The 14,765-nt window shown below is 37.6% G+C and overlaps 1 protein-coding gene across 2 annotated transcripts; it reads right to left on the bottom strand.

Moving 5' to 3' along the window:
* Positions 1–1,741: 1,741 nt before the first annotated feature.
* Positions 1,742–13,863, bottom strand: LOC108256891 (phospholipase ABHD3). 2 transcript variants are annotated; one of them, XM_017454153.3, is made up of 9 exons: positions 13,668–13,863; positions 10,763–10,923; positions 10,485–10,667; positions 10,299–10,344; positions 8,574–8,686; positions 8,174–8,347; positions 7,696–7,744; positions 6,551–6,716; positions 1,742–6,453 (listed from the first exon to the last, which is right to left on the bottom strand). In XM_017454153.3, exons 1-9 carry the CDS (start codon positions 13,683–13,685, stop codon positions 6,260–6,262), a joined length of 1,104 nt encoding a protein of 367 aa, XP_017309642.1. In that variant the 5' UTR covers positions 13,686–13,863; the 3' UTR covers positions 1,742–6,259. The 2 variants fall into 2 exon arrangements, with proteins under 2 accessions (XP_017309642.1, XP_017309633.1); XM_017454144.3 differs by lacking the exon at positions 13,668–13,863 and adding an exon at positions 13,041–13,613.
* Positions 13,864–14,765: the final 902 nt, after the last annotated feature.

A 14,765-nucleotide genomic window follows, 5' to 3' on the forward strand; every position in this document is an offset into this window, starting at 1 on the left:
TGTGTATTTTTAGATTTTGGTATATTTCCTCTCAACTTAATAATAAATAAATAAATAAATCGTTTTCTAAGTGACTTTTTCCTGTATGTATGTCAAGTAAGTAAAATAAGGGACTACTTTTGGTAAGTAAATTGGTAAGTAAATAAGTGAATAAATAAACAATACATAAATGTTTTCTAAGTAAGTAAGTAGGTGAGTAAGTAAATAAATAAGTAAGTAAGTAAGTAAATAATTAAGTAAGTAAGTAAGTAAGTAGATAGGATTGTTTTGTGAGTAAAGTAATTATATATGTATGTAAAGTAAGTAAAATAAGGAAATACATTTGATAAGTAAAGTAAACGAATAAATAAACAATAAATAAAATGTTTCCTAATTAAGTTAGTAATTAAATACTTAAGGAAGTAGATAGGAATGTTTTGTGAGTAAAGTATGTAAAGTAAGTAAAATAAGGAATTACATTTGGTAAGTAAATAAGTGAATAAATAAACAATAAATAAATGTTTTCTAAGTAAGTAAGTAGGTGAGTAAGTAAGTAAATAAGTAAGTAAATAATTAAGTAAGTAAGTAAGTAAGTAAGTAGATAGGAATGTTTTGTGAGTAAAGTAAGTACATATGTATGTAAAGTAAGTAAAATAAGGAAATACATTTGATAAGTAGAGTAAGCGAATAAATAAACAATAAATAAAATGTTTCCTAATTAAGTTAGTAATTAAATACTTAAGGAAGTCGATAGGTATGTTTTGTGAGTAAAGTATGTAAAGTAAGTAAAATAAGGAATTACATTTGGTAAGTAAATAAGTGAATAAATAAACAATAAATAAATGTTTTCTAAGTAAGTAAGTAGGTGAGTAAGTAAGTAAATAAGTAAGTAAGTAAATAATTAAGTAAGTAAGTAGATAGGAATGTTTTGTGAGTAAAGTAAGTACATATGTATGTAAAGTAAGTAAAGTAAGCGAATAAATAAACAATAAATGAATGTTTCATAAGTAAACAGATAATTAAGTAAGCAGATAAGCATATAAGTTTTGTGAGTAAAGTAAGTACATAGGTATGTAAAGTAAGTAAAATGAGGAATTACATTTGATAAGTAAAGTAAGTGAATAAATAAATGCATTTCCTAAGTAAGTAAGTACTGTAAATAAGTAAATAATGAAGTATGTAAGTAGATAAGTGTGTTTTGTGAGTAAAGGAAGTACATATATCAGTGAATGAGTAAGTAAATTAGGTAAGTGTGATTGAGTAAAGTGGGTAAACATGAAAGTACTTTTTATAAGTATGTAGGTTTAGGTTAGAAAGTAGAGTAAGGAAATAAGCAGTTAAGTGTCTTTCATAACTAAGTAAATTAGGGTAAGTGAGTAAGCTCGAGTGAGCAAAGTATTTCTTTCTAGTATTATCTCTACGACGTTGCAAAACAGTTTTATTAACGTGTGTGAATACGGCATTTATTACATTTCATGAAATAAACAAAAGAAAAATAAAGAAACTGAACTTGCATGACAAGTTCATTCCGTGGCAAAAACGCACGACCATTCGGTGTGAAATCACAAAAGAGCTCTTTGTTGGAAAATATATTTTTGGGTAAACTGATGCAATACGATCGCATCTTCGACTGACGGATATGTTCGACGCATTACCTTTCAGATTTCAGAAACATGAAATGTAATAGAAATTGTGGCCGGTGCTCCTAAAAGAAGCTCCTCTTAGCCTTACAAAAAAAAGAGAAAAGAACAAGGACGCAATGTTGCCTTGAGCATTTTATTGATGCTTCAGTATTAAACTTCAGTGCACTTCCCTATATTACACTCAGAATAATGAAAACTTGGTGAGATTTTATACCGAGACCAAGGAAAGCTTCAAAAACCAATACAGCGTGTACAGTACAGCATTCAGCTGTGAATACAATTCTCTAGAAGTTGAACAGTGATTTTTCTTCCATGTACATTACAAGTACTTGGTTGTCAAACACACACTTGTACTGCAGGTTGTACCTTCTACTCTTCCATTTTTATACACATGGTCTGCATAAAAATACATCGTTTCACATTTCTCTGATGTACGATTATTGTTCATTATCCATATACTGTCAAGGATTTTAAAAACTGTAAGTGGTCACAGATTAAAAAGACATCATGAACATAAACATACCAAGCAGACAAGCTACATACTATATAGGAGGTTAGTCCGTCATTTTCTCTTTAGAGCTCTGGCTTTGTTGGCCGACTCCAGGCCGGCCAGTTCACAGGAAACGCAAACGACCGATTCAGAACCAGATAGTAAAGTGTACATGGCTCAATTTTACACTTCTCCCTCAATTCGCACATCAGTGCTGATATACTGAAAAAATTATAGCACGAACTCGATTTTAAAGCCCCAAATTTTTTTCAAATAATAATAATAATAACAATATTCCAGTCGTTCAAAAGTCATTCAAGCTATAAGGAAAACATACTTTATAATCAGTCTAATAAACTACAGGTAGCAACAGTAACCTGTAGTCAGTACAAAGACAATTAAGTGCTTTAATACTCATGGCCTCTTTTACAGTGGGATAATAATCAATATTTGGCCGATTCCACGATATGTGTCCTACTGATATTACGTCTACAAATATGTATGTAAAGTAAAGGTCAAAAGCAGTTTAAAACACAAATAAACTATGTGCATGATTCTGATAAATAAAGAATTACAATTCTTCAAAAAAACACTACAATCTTTAATACTTAGTAGTTGTGCGTTAAAGTGTGAATCTATTGAACATCTCATTTTTAAGCACACTCACCCCTATGAAATATTTGGACCCTTCCATAAGTCACATGTTCGACGGAAAGTTGCATCATCCAAACTTTCCCGAGGATCATGCCAAGAAGAAAAGTACGCTCTCTCATTCGTTTTTTTTTTCCCCCCAGTAAAGGTCACTTTGAAAGTATAACCTCGTTACCCAAATTAAAGGCTGAAAGTGATGAAATTAACAGAAATTGAAATTAATAAAAAAAAAAGTGTTTTAATTAAATTAATAAAATGTAAAAGTCAGGTAAATCATTAAAAGGTCTATAACGCCTTATTAGCATAATTAGCATAATTCACTGTCAGTAATGAACCTTGTATAGATGAGATGTTGCATGAGATTGATTCAAATGTTTCTTCCAACAAATCGTTTCAGAAACACTTGAAAGAGCTGCAAGAGTGAAACGCCACTAATCATCGGACCACCCATTTATTAATTCATTTTGTCCGAGACAAGAGGTGGGAAGCAATCAGAGCCTACAACCGCCGACTACGTCTTGCTCGAAGAAGCAACGCCGGCCTGGGATTTGAGCTCACAACTGTCTGCCGGCTTGAAAATTTTAACTTAATTGCTGAAATACAGCAGTCGCCCTGATTATCTTGAACCCTAGGCAGTTAAAACGTTGTCACGTGGTTTTCTAATGCAGGAGGCAGTGACGACTCCACAGCATAACTCTCTCTGACAACTGACTTTGCATAATAGCGTAATACAGGGGAAGGGATACACCAAAACGTTTGCACTAGGTTAGATTTCGTGTGGTTTATAGCACTGCAGATTGAGATCTGTCTGGTTCAGAGGCACAGAACTGAGATGAAGGAAATCAATAAAAATAATTTAAAAATTCAGATACGCTGTAATGATGGCACGGAATATCTAACATTTAGACATCTTAATATAAAAATGAAAAACAATATTATTAAACCCACAATAATAAGACCAATATAAATGATTGTGCAATAATAATAATAATAATAATAATTTTACAACCTTAACATTTTAAAGGCACATTTTCTGTTGGACCCCGTTATTTTTTTTCTTTCTTTCCGTGAATTATTTCAGCATATAAATTATTTGAGGAAACCTGAAGTCCAGGGTCTTCAAATAAATGTTCAAGCCAATGAAAGACTATTCTACTTGTTTGTGTGTTTTTTTTGTAGTTTTTTTTTGTGTGGTAAAACTCGTATCCGATTGTTGGTGTATTTCCGTGTTCTTATTGCGTTAAACGAATCGCTATTATCTTATTCGCATTAATTAAACAGTTTCAAATGACGGTCGATTTAAGCCATGTCTAAATTCCTTTTCTCGTCCGTTTCACTGGGAGTGTAAAAATATTTTATCGTAATCACATTCAACAGCGGTGGAAAACAAAAGGCTAAATATGCCTCGTCAAGTATGTCCAGATTCTGAAAGTTGGTGCGATAGGTTCGAATACTAAAACAGTACATTCTTCATCATTTCTATAAAAAAAAAAAAAAAAAAAAAAAAAAAAAAAAAAAAAAAAAAATTTCCAGTGACCTTATTAAAAAAAAAAAAAAAAAAAAAAAAAACCTCTTTATATACTGACATGAAGGGATATAAGGAACAATAATAAATGCCAATTAATGTTACAGTGTGTGTGTGTATATATATATATATATATAGATAGATATAGATAGATATATATATATATAGATATAGATAGATAGATAGAATTTAATGTTTCTTCTTGCCGCTTATCTACTGCACTTAATAAAAATATATATTTATAAACATTGTCTTATATTACATGGAAATTTCACCTAAAAAAATATGCTCTTGCCTGTGCTTCCTCAGAGACATGCTGGAACGCTAAAGTACGAGGTAAAAATATCTTGGCCAGAAGAGGATAGAGCTGACCTTTGTTCGTATCCCAAAAGCAAAGATTATGGCTCAATGGTAGAGCGAGCATCACACTGAACACTCTCTCTACCGGATAATGAGCTCGGCTTTATTCTGAATTACTGCGAAACACGGCCCGGAGGCTTTTTAATAAAGTTTCAGTTGAGCCGGAAACATAGACAACGTCAATCGGGGAAAAGAGGAAACACTGCGGCTTCGCAAGAAACTTCCCTATCTGTTCAATACACGAGATGGAGTGCACTGAATATGTAAAGAAAATTAATTATTATATTTAATAGAATATTTCAGGTACATTTTGTTGTTTTCAATACTTGTTAGCCGAACTCATCTCCGCTCCGGTTGGACTTCCGATAGGCACTGCATCCTCCATACAACGCTCACTGCGCTATAATAAAGGTTGTCGATGGACATGAGCTTCCATGCTGCGCTCCCAGTTCCAGAATCGATCGTTTCAGCTGCGAATCTTCCGCACCGGTGCTTTTTAAGAATTGGTACGTCCTTAAAGTGCACCTATTATGGTTTTCCAGATTTTACCTTTCATGTAGCGTGTTATAGAGCTGTTCGGGAATGTAAAAACAACATCTGAAAAGTTTCAAGAATCAAAACGCACAATCGACTCACAAAAGAAGGAATCGATTCCAAACAGCTGAACTGAATCGTTAGTGATTCTAGACTTTACGTCCTGTACTAACCTACGTAAGTTTGTAACAAAAAGCCCCTCTGATCTTCATCGTCTGCTCACTGACAGACGGAGCTGAAACTCGTTACGGTAGTGGGCGTGTCCTTTTCCCGACACACGCTGCCGCAGTAGACTAATCACGACAGACTGGGACATCTGTCCAATCAGAGCAGAGTATGCTCTCTGAAAGGAGGAGTTTCGAATGAATCCTTTAGAACGGATCATCGAGTGAGTCGTTCGTGACACCGGGGGGAAAAAGGAAATGCTGCAGTTTAAATTAAGAGCACGTTAAAGTGTTTTTTGACCTCGGATGCGTCTAAATCTATTGTATGCGAGCTTTAAAACAAAATTAATCACGTTTCAAAACCATAATAGGTGCACTTTAAGTAGTGTAATACGGTACAACTTATTATTTTGCACAGTTTTTTGCAAAGGGATTAGTAAAAACAACCTGAAAAACTATGATCTCCGAATAGCTGTTTCTTTTTTGTAGAAAAGACGTCTAGTCCACTACTTTTTGGAATTACTGGTCCACTGGTAAATATTAATTAATAGTCGTGCAACCCCTAATATATTTATATGAAAAAAGACGGAAATCTTGGACATCCAGCATGTCTTGAGGTAAATAAAAAAAATTGTATATGTATGTTTGTTTTTATATTTAAATTTTAACCTAACCTCATCTTTAGCAAGCGTTACAAATTTTACAATTTTGACAGCCAACAAACTGGATCTCAATGGAAAACCCTCGATCCCTTTTAAGAGCACTTCATGGCACGCTGTAAAAAATTCCGCGCATTTTCAGAGTCATTTCTAAGTGAAACTTCCTTCTAATCTGCTATCCAAACGAGGTTTCGAGAATTCGTGTATTAATGGTTAATGGTTTGTGGTTAATCTGAGCTGCTGTGAGGTTTGTGCTACTTGTCGCTGCTGCAGGCCTCCTTCAGGTCCTCCTGGTGCTCGAAAGCAGCTCGGACGAACTGACTGAACACTCGATCCATGTAGCCTTCGCCGTGCGGGAAAAGCCCTTCGAGGAAGCCGATGTGCCCTCCGTGTGATGTCACCAAGAGAGCCACGTTTGGCGAGCGCGGAGCCAGAGTTACTGGGAAAGCTGCGGAAAATAAGAAAATAGTGAGGTGACCTCGATAAGATCGATAAACATCTTTCACACAAACAAGTGCTAATGGGTTTGTCTACTGGTTTCTCACCGTGTTTTGGGGAGAAGGGATCATCTGCGGCGTTGAGGCACAGCACAGGGACAGCTATCTGGGGCAGTTTGTTACACGGACTCGCGTCCTGGTAATAATCGATGCACGATTTGTAGCCAAACATCACAGATGTGAAGCGCTCGTCAAACTCACGAATCGTACGTGCCTGGACACAGAAATTTATTTACAAATTTATCATCAAGTATGTTTTAATCATTTATCTTATAGACAGGTATTGAATAGAAAGCAAGAATCAGACAATTAGGCTTATACCACAGTGCTGCTGAATTCTCAAATCTGATTGGTCAGAGGTTGGTTCATTTTCTACAGCAGCAGCTCTGACGGCTCCAAATCACAGTAACGAATACTTGTATGGCTACACGTATTCAAATACACGTGTAATTCTTGCTATGGGGAAGTTTTCTCTAAGGAAATGTTGAACATTTTTGGAAGGAGTCTCCAGTGTCGGCGCATTGTTATACTCTGAGGTAAAGCTTAGCTATTCCATCACGGAAAGGACTTTATGTTTTACGGTTTCTCTGTAACGTGACATGTAACATGCGTGGTTTTGTTGTTGTTTGTTTTATTAACGTCGAGAGTTAAAGCTGTGAACGTTCCACAGCTTTAAACGTAACTATAAATGGATAAAAATGACCAGATGTTGTTTTTTACTTAATAAAAACATAAAATATATTGTTGGCAAACTGCTACGGTATAAAAGGATTAAAACACTTCAGTACGCATTGTTATAGGAAAAAGATCGTCTTCTGCATCGTACCAGTGACTCACTGCTTCATCACGCCATCCCGCTGTTGATTACTTTCCCATAAACGTATGACGTGAAGTGTTTTATTTCCTACTTCAATTAAAACAACATAGAACAGCAATAGCTACAAAAGTTTGCGTACCATAGTTAAAGGTTTCTTCACGATCCTTTCAGTCGTTTGAACGGAATATTTTTAACGCTGTTAACATGTTACTATTTCAACATTTACTGTCACTTATAATCATGAAGAAACTGTATTATTATTATCTGTTTAATGAAACCTACCTAGCGTCTTCTGTCTTAAGGGTGTGCAAACTTTTGCACTTTCTATAATATTGGATCACAGAAGCAGGAGGACGTCAGGAATACGGGTGAATACCTTTAATACATGGTCTATGTCGATCACCTTCTCCAGGATCTTTCTGTGTCTGAGGAAAGAGTGAGACGCAAGCTGTTATATTTAACACGGTTCCATTTAAAGGCACAGTAGACTTTTAAAAAGTAGTCTTACTAACACACATAACCTGGAAAAATACGTAGAAGAAGACTTTAAAAAATAATGTATTGCGTGGCTGAGACAACCTGCACTGCGGTCTGAATTGCTTGGTGCGAGTTTGTGTTTGGATTGAAATCAGCAAGCACCCAGCGCAGCCTGATCATTTATCTACGAGCAAAACAAAGCATCTAGCCTTTCGAGAGATGAGATGCGGCAAACCCGGAATAAACATTGCCGTTATACTTTTTAGATCATTTCACATTCACTATCCTATTCGACTGTTATAATAAAAGCGGTAAAAACAGATCGTGAATCGATAATTAATAACGTAGACGATGAAAAAGGCGACCGGACGGTTAACCTGTTGATGGTGTGGCGCAGGTTACTGGTGAGATGGCGATTGAACAGCAGCTTGTTGATTGGCTGCTCCAGCGATTTGGAGGATTCGAACGAGTTCCAGCTCACGGACAGGGTGAGACCGGAGATCATCTTCGAGTCACGCCCTTTACGCGACAGATAATTCAACAGCAGCATCCTGAGGGCGAGAGTGAGCAAGAAAATATTAAGTTACATCAATTGTGAGAAAGCAGGAGAGAGAGAGAGAGAGAGAGAGAGGCAAAAGCAATCTAATACTAGATGACCAGACGCTAGATATTAGATGCTGTACACTGGCACCACCTGCTGGCCGTAAACTTAAACGTTCATCTTTAACAGTACTTTATGTTTCTCTACATGTGTGTAAGCATGCGCTGGTTTCTCACCCCCCAAGAGAGACCCCAGCTCCGAGCAGAGGGGCTTGTGGGTAGAGCTCTTTCACATGATTGACAGCTGTCTCCACGTCCTGAGTGTTGGCAGCACAGAATGTGAGAGGAGTCTGAGAGATAGAGGGAGAGAGAGGAGACGATTAGGGCGATGTGAGTCAGGTGAACTTTGCGACGTATTTTAGCGGTGTCACAAGGTCTCTGTATTGTCTGTGTGTTCCTGTGAGCGCAATAATACCTGATGTAGATAAGATATATGCTGTACGTGTTATGCAAGACAAACCGTGACTCAATGACATGCCTACAGTAAAGGAATCTGACCCCTCGGAAATTCTTCTCAACTCGTACAGATAGCTATTATTCTTAGACAGTGGTAAGAGATAAAAGAAAAAGGCAGTTATAGATGATAAGTAAGGAATAACGCAGAAGGGCGTGTGTTGTCACAGGAAAATAGTCAACGACAGGGTGATGTTGTGGCCCAATACAAAGCCAAGTTACTGTTACTACCCTGAAGTGATTTAACAGAACGTCCCGGAGAGAATCCAGAACGAGTAAACTCCTCCATCCTGACGTCTTTCCAGTGAAACAAACATCTCCTTACATAGAACCTCAATAAATCAACCATATCAGCATTTACACATTGGTTTTAAATCTGTTTATTCCAGCCATCTTCTTATGCTACAGTACTACAGAAATGTCAACGTATTACAACCAGGGCTTTAATATCAACGTAATATAACCTGCTGTTATGGAACATTAATAACCAGAGTATCCAACAGTGCTGTGGTATAAAATCCTAATAATAATCAGAATTAAAGCTGCAAGGGGGCATTTTCATCGGGCCAAGCACCCAGTCTCGGTGAGCCACACATTTGCTCACAGATGCGCTACAATTGTTGATCCGTTCATCCATTAGCTTTTTTTTTTTTTTTTTTCCAGCAGTCTGGGCAGTTTTTCCCCCACTTAGTTTAGATAGGTCTCAAGATGATGTGAGCCAAATTTGGTGAAATTTAGAGGAAGATTTGCAAAAATGGTACAGATGCAAGCACTGTTGGCCTGTAGGTGGCGCTGGCATGAAATTTGTTGCACAGACTTTTACCAAATGGGGTCTATGAACTGCCATAGACACCCTAGCCAGAAGAAGAAATGGAATAATAATAATAATAATAATAAGAGGGAGAAATGAAAGAAGAAGAATAAGCAGGAATGGAAGAAGAATAAGAAAATGAAATGGAAGAAGAATAATAAGAGGTAATGGAAGAAGAAGAAGAATCAGAGGAAATGGAAGAAGAAGAAGAAGAAGAAGAAGAAGAAGAAGAAGAAGAAATGAAACAATAAGAATAAATGGAAGAAGAAGAATAAATGGAAGAAGAAGAAGAATAAGAAGAAATGGAATAATAATAATAATAATAATAATAATAATAATAATAATAAGGAGAAGAAGAAAAGGTAGAATAACAATAGGCCAGGGTGACCTTCGGTGCTTGGCCCCCTTATCATTCATTTGGGCTAGTAACATTGTGTTACAAAACATTATTAATGACAACACAAGATTGCTGTATTTTGTCTCTAAAATGATTTCTCTCTTTCCAGCATTTGTAAAATGTAAAGATTTAGTTAAATGCAAATCTTTTAGTGCCGAGAGCATGAAAAGAAAAGAAAAGAAAAAAAAAACAGGGAAAGGAAATGCGCAGGAAACAAATAGGGAAATAAATATTTCCTTACCAGCAACTCTTCTCCTCCAAAACCCCGGTTATTCATCACCACACACCTGAGAGAATAAAAGTTAATGAGGACGCCAGGTTTCTCACAGAGTAACGTAACGAGTCGTGCCACACGTCAGCGTTCCTACACCTGTTATTCTTCTCACGTCACTATCCATGTCTGTGTACAGTCTGTACACACACTCACCTGTATCCATGTCGTACGGCTTGCTGGACCATGTGCAGGACGTAAGTCTGCCTGCTGTTTCCTGTCAGCCCGGGCAGGATTAGCACCGTAGGCCGGGACGAGGATTGTGGGTATTTTGCACTATCCAGGTTATCCGCCCAGTCTAGAGAGAGCTGCCCGCCATCACCTGTCCTGATTATCTCGCTGTGAAACAGTTGGGAATACGTTTTTTTTTTTTTTAAAACACCGTAACACAGAAGTCTCTTCTACTAAACACTGTAGAATTTACATTTCCATACTTGCGATATGTGACAGCAGGGCAGGACTTGATGAAGACACGCACGAGCGTCTGCACTCGGCCGCCCCAGCACCACGGCGTTGGGCAAAACCGCTCCAACACAACGGGGCAGTGTGTGTGCAAGAACGCCCGGAATCCGTCGGCACACATCAACACCGGTACCTGCAAGCATTTAGTACAAACGGCGTAAAAAAAAATATTCACGCGCACACAAATACACAAACGTACGCACTCACCACTAGCGACACGACTACTAGAAGTCGACCTATTGACCGGTTTTGCCTTTCATTTCCAAATTAACTAGGAATAAAACCACCACAGAAACAGCCACACAATCACAATCATTATACAGTAGTGAAGATTTCATTGGTAAAGTTGAAAATATTAGACACATATCAAACCCCTGATTAAAAAACCTGACCTCGACGGTCGACGCTGTCAACTGTCCAGCTATAGACCAATATCAAATCTCCCCATTATCTCCAAGATACCGAGATTAAAATTGGTATTCCACAAGGTTCTGTTTTAGGCCCACTGCTTTTTATTTTATATATGCTACCTCTAGGTCAAATTATTCGTAAACATGGAATTATCTTCCACTGTTATGCTGATGATACACAGCTGTATGTTTCAGCGAAGCCAGAGGACAGACAGCAGCTCAATAAAGTTGAGGAATGTGTAAAGGACATTAGATGATGGATGCTAACTAACTTCCTCTTACTTAATTCTGACAAGACAGAAGTATTTGTACTAGGACCACGTGAAGCTAGTAGTAATCCTTCTGATTACACAGTAGCTCTGGATGGACTTTATGTTTCATCATGTGCAGCAGTAAAATACCTTGGTGTGATTATTGACTCCAGTCTTTCATTTGATGCTCATGTAGATAATATGACTAGGATAGCCTTCTTTCATCTCAGAAATATTGCTAGGATAAGAAATATATTGTCACTACATGATGCAGAAATATTAGTTCATGCTTTCGTCACCTCTAGACTAGATTACTGTAATTCCTTACTGTCTGGATGTTCCCAGTAGGAGCATAAACAAACTCCAGTTAGTCCAGAATGCAGCTGATAGAGTCCTTACTAGAAACATAAGATACGACCACATCACCCCGATCTTATCCACACTGCTTTGGCTCCCAGTGAAATCTCGCATTGATTATAAAATATTACTACTGACCTATAAAACACTAAACGGTCTCACGCCACAGTACCTAATCGAACTTTTGTTTTTTTATGATCCAGCAGGCCTACTTAGATCAAAAGGTGCAGGCTATTTGTTGCTACCTTGAATAGTGAAGGCTACAGCAGGGGGAAGAGCTTTCTCTTACAAAGCCCCACAGTTATGGAATAGCCTTCCAATTAGTGTTCAGGACTCAGACACAGTCTCGGTGTTTAAGTCTAGGCTGAAAACGTATTTGTTTTCTCAAGCCGACCATGAATAGACTTTCTTTTACACAAAGTACACAGTCTGGCTACAGCCTGGAGATTGCTGAGAATGGTACTGCTTGAAGTACCATGGAGATGGTCTTGGACCTCAATTCCACACGGACATTCTTGCTGTGGTTGCTGGGAAAAGGTTGCTGTGATGGCCTTGGGGCTGCAATTACCACATGCAGTTTTGCACTCAGGTCTCCTTTAGTGAACGGTGGACTAGTTCAACAAAACAGACTTCATATAAAAACCATCATGAACTTTCTTTTACTTTCACACTATCCGTCGTTCCCCAGATGAGGACGGGTTCCCTTCTGAGTCCGGTTCCTCTCAAGGTTTCTTCCTCATATCATCTCAGGGAGTTTTCCCCTCACCACCGTCGCTCAATAGGGATAAACTCACACACTTAAAATCTCAATCCTGTGTTTATATATTTCTGTAAAGCTGCTCTGAGACAATATCCGTTGTTAAAAGCGCTACACAAATCAAATTGAATTGAATTGAATGGAAGTATGACTCGTGTCCTTTCCGGTTCAACAGTTCAAATGACATGAGGAGAAAAAAAAAACGAGAAGAAGAAGAAAAAAGAAGGTGATGAGAGAACGACTCATTAGAACATTAAATGTATCAATAAACTGATAAAAACTACAACAATTGTTACTGTTGACTAAACTGCTGTGGGATGAGAGGAATAAAACACTCAACAGCAGGACGTGGTGTTACAGGAAAGCGCACTGTTGTTGATTATTTTCCTACAACATCATGACACAGAGTGTTTTATTCCTTTACACAAAAATGATTAAAAAAAAAAAAATAAGATGAAGACTTCATGTCACTGACCTGAGCCTTGCTGCTGCCATAGAGGTACAAAAGTGAAGCTGTAACTGCTCCTAAAACTACAGTACAGGGTGTAGAGCTGATGTACTTCACACACACTCCCCACAGGTCGGAATGAAATAACGGCATTGTTGTGATTTTTAATAACTAAGTTTAATTTCTGTAGAGTGATGAACACAACAAACAAACACCAACACACACACAGAGCCGGTGACAGATAAACAACGTCCCTTCCTTTCAGACAAAGTGGGGCAAAGGGGACGGACATGAGAGCAGCTAATGGCACATTTAAACGTTTTTAAACGTCTACGGTGAACAAAAAATACTTATTATTAATTATGAATTCACAAGCTGACGCGCTTGACAAACAAAACTTACAAAATTACAATAAAATACTATTTTTAAAAAAATGTCCTTGTAAGAATACAAAATGAATTGAAATGTTTTTACTTTAACTTCCGGTGTGTTCCAATCCTATATTTCTCGACATGTAGGGCACTATATACAAGCCGCGCATGCCCGTTATGACACGCCCTACCTAGTGCACTAGTAAAGAAAGTAGGACGCCATTTGAAACACGGCCTCGAGCGGAATAAGGGGAAAAGGACCCCAAGGTGTCCGTGTACTTGCCTTGATAAAACGATGCATAGCGGAACTCTTCTTAAAATGTCGTTCAGAGAGCGATGTGGGTTTTGAAACCGAGTGTGAAATCAACACGATAAATAAAAGTGGTGCTGTTTTTGCTTTGTCCGAGAGAAAACACCTGTAAAACTGTATAAACCTCGTAAGCAAGGTGTAACTTCGAAAACGACCGGTGAGGGGGGATCATCTGTTCTTTGTGATAGTGTCGCCCTCTGGTGAACTGGGAAATACATAACAGAAAGAAATGAATGATGTAAAAATCAGTACGTTTACATGAACAACAAAAATCCGATATGAACCCGATTAAGACGATACACTGATTAATATCAACATGTAAACAGCGATTATTGATGACCTTAATCCGACTAAAGTCATACTCGAAGTAAACACAAATCGAATTAAGACGTGGAGTATTCCTGTTTTAATCGCATTATCGACGTGCGTTAGACATGTACACATTCACTGCATTTTGCCACAGGACACGATCACACACGGCAGCACTCAACCGTTTGACGGCAAACGAGAGAGCACGGCTGCGTCCGAAACCGTGTACTTACCTGCTATATAGTAGACGTAATACACGTATTTTAGCTACTATATAGTAGGCAAGTATGTTGTTTGGGAGGAAGCCCACGGCTTCAAGCAGTCGTGTATTTGCACGTACAGCATAATTAATTAACTGCACTTGAAGCTTTCGTAAAATTAAAAATGAAACACCCAAAACTGTACACGGTCCCATAATGAAGACGAACTGTACGTCGATACGTGAAATTCTGGAGGGAACGTCGGACGGCGTGTGCCGTTAATCGATCTATGTTCTATGACATGTAAAACTGGTACATGAAAGGAATATTCTAAAAGCGACTCATGTAAAACACCTTAATCATAATATTGTCTTATTCAGAATAAGATCAATAATTGTCAATTTAAACGTAGTCACTGTTGATTCAGTGTTGGTCTGCTATCTGGGTTGTCTCTTGAAAACATAGCATTTGTAAATGAATGTATTGAGTGAACTCATGATATCTAAAAAGACACTCACTGGCGCCTCCTACTGGTGTAACTATGTAACTTACAGAAATGTGC

This window comes from Ictalurus punctatus, chromosome 2 (assembly GCF_001660625.3).
Source record: "Ictalurus punctatus breed USDA103 chromosome 2, Coco_2.0, whole genome shotgun sequence".
NCBI classification, from domain to species: domain Eukaryota; kingdom Metazoa; phylum Chordata; class Actinopteri; order Siluriformes; family Ictaluridae; genus Ictalurus; species Ictalurus punctatus.

Excerpts from the sequence above, each read along its gene's own strand:
- LOC108256891 (XM_017454144.3), bottom strand. The coding sequence starts at position 13,166 with ATGCCGTTATTTCATTCCGACCTGTGGGGAGTGTGTGTGAAGTACATC. Across the intron at positions 8,687-10,298 it reads TTGGAGGAGAAGAGTTGCTG|ACTCCTCTCACATTCTGTGC; the intron begins GTAAGGAAATAT and ends TCTATCTCTCAG. Across the intron at positions 6,454-6,550 it reads TCCCTTCTCCCCAAAACACG|CTTTCCCAGTAACTCTGGCT; the intron begins GTGAGAAACCAG and ends TATTTTCCGCAG.